General features: G+C 40.8%; 1 protein-coding gene across 7 annotated transcripts in view; it reads left to right on the top strand.

Moving 5' to 3' along the window:
* The window catches only part of PLCB4 (phospholipase C beta 4), a 478,191-nt gene that overhangs the window by 423,244 nt on the left and 42,921 nt on the right, over positions 1-12,026 (top strand). For 4 of the 7 annotated variants that reach the window (XM_040248318.1, XM_040248319.1, XM_040248316.1 and 1 more), the window contains 2 exons: positions 7,488-7,576; positions 8,313-8,463. In XM_040248318.1, coding sequence (XP_040104252.1) covers positions 7,488-7,576; positions 8,313-8,463 — 240 coding nt within the window. Of the gene's footprint in view, positions 1-7,487; positions 7,577-8,312; positions 8,464-8,787; positions 8,809-12,026 lie in introns of all 7 variants that reach the window. The other 3 variants (XM_040248315.1, XM_040248317.1, XM_040248314.1) reach the window with 1 other exon arrangement.

Here is a 12,026-nt window from a genome sequence, read left to right as displayed (position 1 = left end):
TTCCAGAGCTAAGTATCTGGGAAATTTTAGCTCACTCTTGTGGGTTTATACAGTTATAACTTTGTGTGCATACAGCCCTTCCCTGTTGAATGTTCAGTGTGGCCGGTCCTTAGACAAACCTATTCACACTCCGCCACTGTTAATCCACATTTAAAATTAATTCTTGCTACACTGGTTTGTCCTGTGGAGCACTGAACTACACAGTGGGGCAGCCAGGCACAGTGTTCCTCCAGTGTGAGGGCTGACGGCCTGTGAAATGTCAGATTGGCACCAAAGAAAGATTCCAAGTTTACTTGAATATGCAACACTTTGACCAAGAACATGTAGCACTCTGGCCAAGAATATGCCAGATTTGTTTAACTGTTTCCTGAAATAATTTTTTTCCGGGCTGAGGCAAGGAAAAAATGAATAACATTTTCAGAATTATGCAAGGCTATACAAGTATGATATATTTGAGGCATGGCTTCTCACTTTCTGGTTATACATCATTTTAAATGTGATTATTAAAATCAGTTTCTTTGATAGGCAGTATAAAAATCAATTATATATTTGAATGTACATAATATATGCATATATATTGCCTCTCAAAGGAAACTGATTTTTATGTGCCTGTACATATGTGTGTATACAAAGTATATATTTAAAACTCAAATGTATATGTCACTGGTCAGAGGAGAAACTGAGATACAATAGAAAAATCATCTAAAAGTGTGTATGTAGGACAGGCACTGGCTCCCTAATCCTGAGCCCCTTTGTCCTTGGTCGGATAATTTTGGCGGAACTGTTTCAGATATGCAGTAGCTGCTTCTGCCACCTGCCACCATGTGGCAAAATTATGTGTTACAGAAGTATCTAATTCACAATTCAAAACTGCCAGGAATGATCACCTGTTTCAGATAACCTGCTAATCTAAGCCTGGTTCAAACATTTAGCCCTTTTTTAATCTCCTTTTTGTGTCTTGTGGTTGAATTTGAATGAGCCTTATATACACTTTCTGTAATTTTGTTGCCATTTGACCACGAACACTATTGTGCTTAGTCATCATGCATTGGAGAAGGAAATGGCAACCCACTCCAGTGTTCTTGCCTGGAGAATCCCAGGGACGGGGGAGCCTGGTGGGCTGCCGTCTATGGGTCGAACAGTGTTGGACGCGACTGAAGTGACTTAGCAGCAGCAGCAGCATGTTTAGTGGTATCCGACTCTTTGTGACGCCATGGACCATAGCCTGCCAAGCTCCTCTGTCCATGGGATTCTCCAGGCAAGAATTCTGGGAGTGGCTTGCCATGCCCTCCTCCAGGGGATCTTCCCAACCCAGGAATTGACCCAGGTCTCCCACTTTGTAGGCAGATTCTTTATTGTCTGAGTCACTGGGGAAACCAAAGAATACTATTAAACTGAATTTATTATTGAATTCTATTATATTGCATGTTGTCCATTTTTTAAATGAATGTATAACTGCAAATAAGATATCTCATTATATCTCCAATGATAAAGCAGAGTTTCAGGATCTGGAGACATAACTTCCCAGCAGTTTCTAGACTTGTTAATACTGGTAATAGAAGATAGATTTAAGTAATGATATTCATCCAACTAATGGGTAAATCTGAAGCATCTTATTTTGTTGTGTAATTGAGGCTACTTCTACATAATCCTACAGCAGATGGTGGATAAGGGCCTCTCAGTCAGCTTGTCCATTAGTACAAAACAATATGCAACTTCGTTTACAGAATGTTTTATAGCTATATTTTATATAAGTCTAGATCAGGAAAGTTATGACCAACCTAGATAGCATATTGAAAAGCAGAGATATTACTTTGCCAACAAAGGTCCATCTAGTCAAGGCTATGGTTTTTCCTGTGGTCATGTATGGATGTGAGAGTTGGACTGTGAAGAAAGCTGAGCGCCGAAGAATTGATGCATTTGAGCTGTGGTGTTGGAGAAGAATCTTGAGAAGAGTCCCTTGGACTGCAAGGAGATCCAACCAGTCCATTCTGAAGATCAGCCCTGGGATTTCTTTGGAAGGAATGATGCTAAAGCTGAAATACCAGTACTTTGGCCACCTCATGGGAAGAGTTCACTCATTGGAAAAGACTCTGATGCTGGGAGGGATTGGAGGCAGGAGGAGAAGGGGACGACAGAGGATGAGATGGCTGGATGGCATCACTGACTTGATGGACATGAGTCTGAGTGAACTCCAGGAGTTGGTGATGGACAGGGAGGCCTGGCGTGTTGCGATTCATGGTCACAAAGAGTCGGACATGACTGAGCAACTGAACTGAACTGAACTGAGATCAGAATCAGTCCTCCAGGCCGAGGTCAAGACATTGCCACAGTAAACAGGAAGAATACCGCAGGATTTAAATTCACTTTCCCCAGGATGGACTCATGGCCTGACCTGTGAATGTCCAGGGGCTGATGGGGCCTCCTTAACAATGATAAAGCTTTGCGAGCTTAAGCACACATGAAAGATGGATACCCAAGAATTTAAGTAGCAGAATTTTTATTTCTCAGTCCTGTTGGTAAACAGATTTACCGCAAACTGGTAGACTTGAAAGAATAGAAACTTATTCTCTCACAGTTCTGGAAGCTAGAAGTTTGAAACCAAGGACCTGGCAAGGCCATGCTCCCTCGAGACTTGAAAACATCCTTCCTTTTCTCTTCACAGCATCTCCTGATTGCTGCAGTCTGCCTCCACCAAAACCTGGCCTTTCTTTATATCTCTGTGTGTCCTGTTCTCTTCTTATAAATATACCAGTCATGGGATTTAGGACCAACCCTAATCCAGAATGGTCTCATCTCAGTCCGTAACTGATTACATGTGTAAAGACTCTATTAGTTAATAGAATCATAAGTGGACGTTGAATTTTGTGAAAAGTTCTTCTGCATCTATTGAAATGATTGTTACTTTTATTCTTCAGGTTGTTAATGTAACCCATCATGCTGATTTGCAGATATTGAGCCATCTTTGCATCACTAGCATAAATCCCAATGATCATGGTATATGATCTTTTTAATGTATTGTTGAATTTGATTTGCTAATATTTTCTTGAAGATTTTTGTATCTATGTTCATCAGTGATACTGGTCTATGATCTTTTTTGTGTGATTCTCTGTCTGGTTTTGGTATCAGGGTGAGGCTGGCCTTGTAGAATGAGTTCAGAAATATTCTTCCCTCTGAAATTTGTTGGCTAGTTTGAGAAAAATAGGTGTTGACTCTTCTCTAAATGTTTGGTAGAATTCACCCATGAAGCCCTCTGGTCCTAGACTTTAGTTTGTATGGAATTTCTTTTTATTATTATTGTTACGGATTTCATTGCAAGTAATTGGTTTGTTTACATTTTTTATTTCTTTGTATTCAGTCTTAAGTTTGCACATTTCTGGAGATTTATTCATTTCTTCTCAGTTCAGTTCAGTCGCTCAGTCGTGTCCGACTCTTTGCGACCCCATGAATCGCAGCATGCCAGGCCTCCCTGTCCATCACCAACTCCCGGAGTTCACTCAGACTTACGGCCATCGAGTCAGTGATGCCATCCAGCCATCTCATCCTCTGTCATCCCCTTTTCCTCTGGCCCCCAATCCCTCCCAGCATCAGAGTCTTTTCCAATGAGTCAACTCTTCGCATGAGGTGGCCAAAGTACTGGAGTTTCAGCTTTAGCATCAGTCCTTCCAAAGAAATCCCAGGGCTGATCTCCTTCAAAATGGACTGGTTGGATCTCCTTGCAGTCCAAGGGACTCTCAAGAGTCTTCTCCATCACCACAGTTCAAAAGCATCAATTCTTCGGCGCTCAGCCTTCTTCACAGTCCAACTCTCACCTCCATACACGACTACTAGAAAAACCATAGCTTTGACTAGACTGACCTTAGTCGGCAAAGTAATGTCTCTGCTTTTGAATGTGCTATCTAGGTTGGTCATAACTTTTCTTCCAAGGAGTAAGCGTCTTTTAATTTCATGGCTGCAATCACCATCTGCAGTGATTTTGGAGCCCAAAACAATCTAGGTTGTCCATTTTATTGGTATATAATGGTTGTCCATTTTATTGGTGTATAGGTGTCCACAGTAATTTCTTATGATCTTTTGTCTTTCTGTGGTGTCAGTTATAACTTTTCTTCTTTCATTTCTGATTTTATTGTTTTTTTTTTAATTATCACTCTTTCTTTTCTTGTGAGTCTGGCTAAAGTTTATTTTGTTCATCTTTTTAAAGAACCAACTCTTAACAGATTATACAATGTTAACTAAACCATGTAAAATATGTATTCATATGGAAAAATTTCGCAAAAAGGAAAGAAGCTTGGTTAGGATGGAAGAATTATGGTTCATTTCATTCTTTAATAATTTGTTTTATTAGTTTTGTATTTAGCTCTAAGTGATTAAAGAATTATTTGTTGTTACTACTGGAAGGACTATGAGTTGCCCTTCAAAAATGTCATATGCTTTCTTCAATGATATTGATATATTGATTGTATATCATTAACAATAAGCAAGTATTTATATTCTAACAAGCCATTCCCATGGGTCATCCATTAAAACGTGCTGGTGGGAAGCCAAGGCAAAGTTGATCCAACATGGGAACGTATGGGGAGACCACGTCATATAGATCTTCTCAAAGGAAAGGTGGGCAAGTTCAGGGTGACTATCTGTGCTTTGCTTTGCCCCCTGGGAGTGTGGACGGGTGGAAAGAGGAGGCATCTGTGAGTCAGTCCTCGGTGGGTTTAGCAGCACAACAAGCAACCAGGCTCTCTCTGCCTCCAAACAATCTATATGAGGTCATAGCACCTCCTGAACCGTCATGAAAAAGTCGAGAAAAAGTCATGCCATAGAGCTAAGTGACACACAAGAAAGTATTGGAACATGGGACATTTTATAGGATACCTGACCTGTCTCCTCCACAAGTCTATGCATTAAGAACAATAAATTGTAGAAGGATCTTTTCTAGGTTAAAAAAACATTTAAGGCACATAAGTATCAGAGACATCGTACAGATTTTGTATCTTGATTGAAACAAACTAATTGTAAATAAGGGGAATTTTTGTTGTTCATCCGCTAAGTCCAACTCTTTGTGACCCCATGGACTGCAGCACACCAGCCCTCTCAGTCTTCCACTGTCTTCTGGAGTTTGCTCAAATTCATGTCCATTGAGTTGGTGATGCTATCTAACTATCCCACCCTCTGCCACCCCTTTCTCCTTTTGCATTCTATCTTTCCCAGTATTGGGGTCTTTTCCTGTTAGATGGGCCATGTATTATATCATAGTAAGGAATTAGTGCAAATTTTGTTCATACTGGTAAGGTTGGCCCTGAAAAAATCTCCCTTCTTATTTAGAGATATATAAATACTTAGGAGTCTGGAATTTACCTTAAAATATTTCAGCAGAGAAAAAAGAGAGAAAGGAAAAAAGGGAATTTTAGAGAAAGGAAGTATGGCAAAAACTGTTCATAATTGTTGGGACTTCATCATCAATATATGAGGAGTTATTTTATTTGTCTATTTTTGCACATGTTGGAAAATTTCCATGATTAAAGAGCTCCTGTCCTCTGTGTTCAGTCGTGTCTGACTCTTTACAACCCATTGGACTATAGCCTGCCAGTCTCCTCTGTCCTTGGAATTTTCCAGGCAAGAATATTGAATTGGATTGCCATTTCCTTCTTCAGGGTATCTTCCCAACCCAGGGATTGAACCCACGTCTCTAGTGTCTCCTACATTGGCAGGCAAATTCTTTATCACTATACCACCAACACAGATAAATACATTCCTAGAACATTAACTTCTAAAAACTTCTGTGATTTTTCCTGAGCAAACTTTAAGGGCTAATTTGTTGATATTCCCCATTATAAGTCAAAGATTTCTCAGGGACTATGAGTAATAAATAGAATCAAACCTTCTTATCCACCCCTGACAGGAGAAAAAAATTCCATGAAGAGCAATTTGGCAAGGACTCCCAAAAGGACAAATACCTTTATGCATCATTCTGACTCCCAGAAACTTATCCTATGAGCATAGGCAAAAGTATACTATGACATGTTCACAGACATTCCCTAGAGTACTATTTATAACATCAATGAACTGGAAGTAAGAGAGTGGTCCATCAAGAGGAAGCTAGTTAGGCAAGTTATGGCCAATCAACATATGGAATATTTAGGTAGCCCTCAAAAATAATGTAGGAGACCTGTATTGCTGATATGGAAGTGTTTTTTAAGATATGTGAAGTTAAACAAACAGAAAAAAACACGTATAAAAAACTGAATCCGTAAAGCAATTACCCTTCAATTAAAAATAAATAAAAAATTTTAAAGAGTAAAAAGTTCTTTAAAGAAAAATGAAGAAAAGTAAGGATAATGTGAAGTTTCAAGTTTGATGCGGCACTTACTTTTACACCTTGGTCATCACAGAGAAAACGAGGGCAGAGCAGCTGAAGCAGTCCCTGCCCCCACGTCAGGCAGTAAAGGAGCGGAAATGAAGCAGAAATGTTGATGTGAACTGCATTAACACTTTAAAATTTTAAAAATAGCATTTCTAGGGAAAAAAAAAACTACTATGAACCCATTTGAGGCCTTTTAAAAGATAGAAAGATATAAGAGATGGATAGCACTAGTTTACTTGCTGGATGTGGAATGGGTGGGAGAAAAGATGTTTACTTTTAGTGTTATACATTTGAATGTTTAACCTGTGTGTATACTATTTTCCATTTTAAAAGAGAAAAAAATGTAAGAAAAAAATTTTTAATCATATGAATGTAATTAGGAAGGTGATTCTGCTAGGGGGAAATTTTTTAATATACAACTTTTAAAAGTTGTAGGTGTTGTACTGTTTTAAGGTTATAAAAATAATGATTCCCTCTATAGTACTGACAAGTTATGTAAAATTATATGAAAGTCTGTTTGAAAATACTTGGAACTCTTCTAATGAAGTTATATAAAAGATGAAACTTTGAGTGCAAGTTATAGCAGAGAAAACACTGGAGAAATATTTCTTTTTATCTACATGGAATTAAAATGGGCTTTAAAGATGCATTAGCTTCTGTATCTTATAAGACTCTGCTGGTGGCATCTACTGTGCTCCAGGTACTTATTCCCTGAACATTCACAGTGCCGCTCCTGCACTGTGAACAGGGTGAGTGCTCTCAGTCCTAATTTTCATACAAAGAAACTGAGTCTGGAAGCATTAGTCACCTTATTCAAAGTCCACAAGTTCAGCATCAGACCCCAAAGCCATTCACATAGCTTGCCTTGTCTCCCTGTGTTCTTTATTTGGGAGAAAATTAAAGGGAAATTAAGAAACTCATCTGGCCTTTTATTCTTGCCCTTCCTTATTTTATTTTTGCTTTCAGCAACCGACTGTGTTTATCTAGCTTGTTTTACAAAGTCCTAGGAAGAGGTACATAACGGAAGGCATTGTGGGAGTTGGAGGTGATGAGTGGTTTATTAGCTGAATTTTCTTAGGTGTTTCAGTAAAACAGAGAATTCACAGCTCGGTGACTTTTTTCCCTGCAGATATTGTGGATGCTTTATCAGATCCAAAGAAATTTCTTTCCATTACGGAAAAGAGAGCGGATCAAATGAGAGCTATGGGCATTGAAACTGTGAGTAGCAACAGTCAGTTAAGACAGGTAGCAGTGGCCAAGAAAAGACAGCTGAGTGGGGAAACGTTGTCTGGCTGATTACAAGAGTAATACCAAGTCGCAAATTAATAGAACAAGTTCAAAGGTGGTTTTGAAACTGAACTTTCATGTCAACAAAACCGTTTCAAAAGGCTGTGAGGATGTAGCATATTTAATAAAATGTGACCCACTTCATTACTATGGCTTCACTCACATCTGGGGACCCTGGCCCCATTAGAAATGTAATGCTTTTAGGAACATTTAAATATAGGATGCTTTTGTGAGACACTGAAATACCAGTTCACCTAAATCCGTGAATAAAAAAAATTGGCATTTACTATTGTTTACTTTTTACTAGTCTTATATCCAGCCTTCAATGCCAGTGTACCATTGTGGTGTTTCACTCCTTGTCTTTAAAGTTCCCCTTACTCCTCAGTTTAGAATGGAAACAGAAATCTCTCCAGTAGCTTGAAAAAAAAGAAGGTGTAGCCTGCTTATTACAAAGGAGCTGCATCTGCTTTCCTTGGCTTCCTCTTTGGGGTCAGATCTGAGGAAACCATATGTTTACTCCCGAAGCAAAGATCTATTTAGGGAGTAAAGGCTAGAATACAGAGGAGCAGTTGATGGTACAGACTGGGTTCAGTAGAAGGGAGAATGTGCAAGACATCTGACTTCTCGGTGGCATTCATTTGGGTCAATATAAGCATTCCTGTTCCAGAGTGACATCGCCGACGTGCCCAGTGACACTTCAAAGAACGACAAGAAAGGGAAAGCCAACACAGCCAAAGCGAATGTGACCCCTCAGAGCAGCTCGGAGCTCAGGCCAACCACCACAGCTGCCCTGGGGGCTGGCCTGGAGGCCAAGAAAGGTAAGAGGGAGTTGTCTGGGCTCCTTATCTGTTCCAGCAGTTTTCGAAACTTTGATGCAGATATTTAGAACTGTTAATTTTGCCAGTTTTCATGGCTCCATAAAACTCAAGAGCAGCAGGTTTTCTGTGGGTTGAACAAATTTCTCAGTTTCTCTGAGTGGTTGACAGAAAAGCAGTGTTTCATCTGCTAGATCCCCTTCACCATAGTTAATACCTCATACAATATCAGTAGGCCTAGAAATGTTGAAAATTGGTACTCTTTTTGTGAGAAAAAAAAGGCATTTACAGAGTGAGCTTAGCAAAGTCATTCCCTCTCTCCTGCAGGTACCACCATAAGCGTGGGCAGTAAGCTCCTGAACCAGCAGAATAACGATTGTTCCTGACATTCCTAGATCGCCTTTTTGCTAATTTTGCCCCAGGGGTAGATATTCAGCATCCATGATCATTTATTTGTAAAGTTATCTAATGGGCATCTGAAGGCCAGTTCTCTGTGGTTCCCTGTAGATGTAATGGAAGAGCATAAGAGGTGGCGTTACAAAGAAATCATTTGTGCCATGTGCTAATATGGAACTGTACTGTAGGGGAATAACTGTATTCATTATTTAAAGTTGATTTCCATTCCTGTTGTTCAGGCATCCATTCTGATTGGATGGTCCCCATTCCATATGATAATTAAATATTTTAAATATCCTCCTTGACCATGAATCATTTACTAAACTCAGTTTTGTTACTTTAAGAATGTCTCTTTTTCCTAATGGTTTTCTACTCAATATAAATATCTCCCATTTATATGTGAATTCAGCATCTTTGGTGTAAGAAAGTTAAGTTGTCTGTGTACTTAAGTACACAGAGTGCTGCAGTTTAAGGTAAGAAATGACAGGCTCTCCTTAACCGAAGCAGGATGGTAATTTAGCAGGAAACTCAATGTGCACTGAGCTTTGTGAAACAAATTTGGAAATGAGATGGCACAAAAGCAGCTCAAATTGTACTCTGCAGCTGTATGTCTGTTCCTCCCTGGAAAGAACACGGAACCAGGTAACGATGCAGAATATGGGCTTTCCATCCAGCACTCTCTTTCTTAACATCAGCCGCTCAGACAGAGACAGGCACTGGAAAATGGGAGCGTTTTTGTTTAGTTAAAGTTCTTGTGTCATGCTGACCAACACAGAAAGACATTAGTGGCCTGAAAAAGCAGTATGACCAGCTTACAGATGAGAAATGGAATATTCCCTGCCATATCAGTAAACAAAGGATGTCACAGTTATCAGCAATTGCAGCCATCGCAGATGGTGAGCTGGTGAGCCCTGAGAGAACACCTGCCATCCAGCAGCCGTCAGACTGCAGCCACTCCCTAGGGTGAGCCCCGAGGAAACTCAGGATGTGGAGACACAGGACATTGGCCCCAGACAGCAGAGGTGCCGATCAAGGGAATGATCCCATTGAGCCCAGACTCTTGCATCTTCCCATACATAGAGAAGTGCTGAATTCCTTAATTTGGGATATCTGGTTTCTTTAAATAACAGTCATCTCTTGTCATTCAAACTACCTGCCCTTTATTGCAAAACCCCCTAGCTCCTCCCTTTGCCTACTCAGAGCAGTTTTTCAGAGCTCTCTGAAATGCTCTGTCCCGCACTGCAGTCCTCATTTTGCCCCCAAAGAAAGCCTAATTCGCAATTCAACACGTTGTACAGATTTTCTCAACACAAAACACAGAGGTGATCCTAGTTCTAGAAGTGTTTGTGTTCAGAACTGTGTTCATGATTGTGTTCAGAACTGTTTCACTTCTGGTCCAAATAAAATTACATGGGAAAGAGCCACTGGAAGAAGCTCTCCTTTTCCCTCCTCCCCTTGACCAATGCCCTGAGTAAGAGGGTCTACTCTTAGACCCTCTTGTTGATTCATTTTGGCCTTTTGTTCAGGAGACTTGGGAGCTTCCTCTAAGGCACAGTGGTCAGTTCTATGAGAAATGCCTTCACACCTTCAGGAATCTCACAATGAGACAGGCTTCCACATTGTGGCCAGGTGGTGTTTATGAGCGCTGACTGCTCAGAAATGGGAGGAAGGGGGTCCCTTCCAGCAAGGGCTCAGAGGAGACTCAAGGATAGGATCCTAACTGAGCTGGGCCTTGAAACACAGGTCTGACATGAGCAGGGAGAGAAGGTGGAGGAGCCCAGGTGAGACCAAGGCCACACAGGAAGCAGCCGGGGCAGGAAAGGGGGCAGAGCGAGTCTGATCTGGAGATGGCTTAGGACCACCCAGGGATGGAGAATGACCCCCGAGGGTTTGTAAGACGGTTAGTGCAGTCTTGGTGGGAAAAGTCTTTAAAAAGAGGGAATAAGTGATAAGGGCCAGTGAAGAATTTAGCACTTACCACATTGTATTTATATTATATATTTACTCATGTGATATTTATATAACATGATAATAACCAGAAAAAGGAGTTATTGCAGCAAGACCATACCTCTGTCATCCGTTATGTCCCTGGAACCAGGCCTAGTGAAGATCTAGAGTCTCTTCTCTTAGGAAGTAAGTGGCTGGTGAATGAACAAGCCATGCTAAGAGCAAGGAGAGCCTGGATGAGGCTGGATGTACTGAGAGAGAGAGGAAGCATGGGAATTAGTCGGTGACTTGGGTGTCAGTTTTAGGGGGAAGACGGTAACTCGGGGACTTCAAGCACAGGTCACAGAAAGAAATGGTACCATTGGGTGAAGCAGAGAACTCAAGAGGAGGAACAGTTTTGGGTAAGATGAGTCTTGTCCTGAACATCATCACATTCAAGCTGTTGGGGGTGCATCTGGGCAGAAGCATGCAACAGCCAAACTGTGGGAGGTCAGGAGGAGGGAGATGGGAGAGGGGAGAGAGAGAGGATGTGAGCTGCTTAGAAAGATAGCAGGAATGGAAACAAACAAACAAAAAAGAAAGATTTGTAAGAAGAAAGAGTTTGGGAAGGTAGTGTAGACAGTCCATAGAAGTTAAGACTGCATAATTACTGTTGAATCAGGGATGCTTGGGTGATGAGAGTGGAAATCAGGATAGAAAAATTGATAATTGGAGATATAAAGTGGTTACTGTGGAGAACGCTTGCATGTTGGTAGGAGCCAGTGAAGAGAAGGAGAGGGAAAATGCCAGAGAGGGGTGTACAGTGAAACAGGCTCTGAGGAAGAGCCAAATCGAGAGAAAGGGAGCAGTCCCACTGTGTGAGGAAGGAAGAAAGGTGTTCTGTCTGGGCCACGAAGAAGGAAAACTGAAGAGAAGTCCTACGGCAGGAAGGAGGAGTCAGGTGGCGCCCGACAGCGTCTGCTGTGAGTGTCTGTGAGCAGGACGGGCTCTGAAGCTCTGCAGGGTTCCATTAGACACACGGCCCAATAGCAGTAACTACACCAGTGCTGCTTATGTTCTTCTTTAAGCACCCGTGGTGGATTCATGTCAATGTATGGCAAGACCAATACAGAATTGTAAAGTAAAATAAAAAATAAATAAATAAATAAAATAAAAGAATATTTGATGACAAAAAAAAAAAAAAAAAGACTAAGCAATTGAGAAAACTCGACTAGTTGATCTCC

The sequence above is a fragment of the Oryx dammah genome, unplaced genomic scaffold (genome assembly GCF_014754425.2).
Source record: "Oryx dammah isolate SB20612 unplaced genomic scaffold, SCBI_Odam_1.1 HiC_scaffold_10, whole genome shotgun sequence".
Lineage (NCBI taxonomy): Eukaryota > Metazoa > Chordata > Mammalia > Artiodactyla > Bovidae > Oryx > Oryx dammah.
Note: the sequence above shows the minus strand (reverse complement) of the source record. Positions and strands in the feature narration are given on the sequence as shown.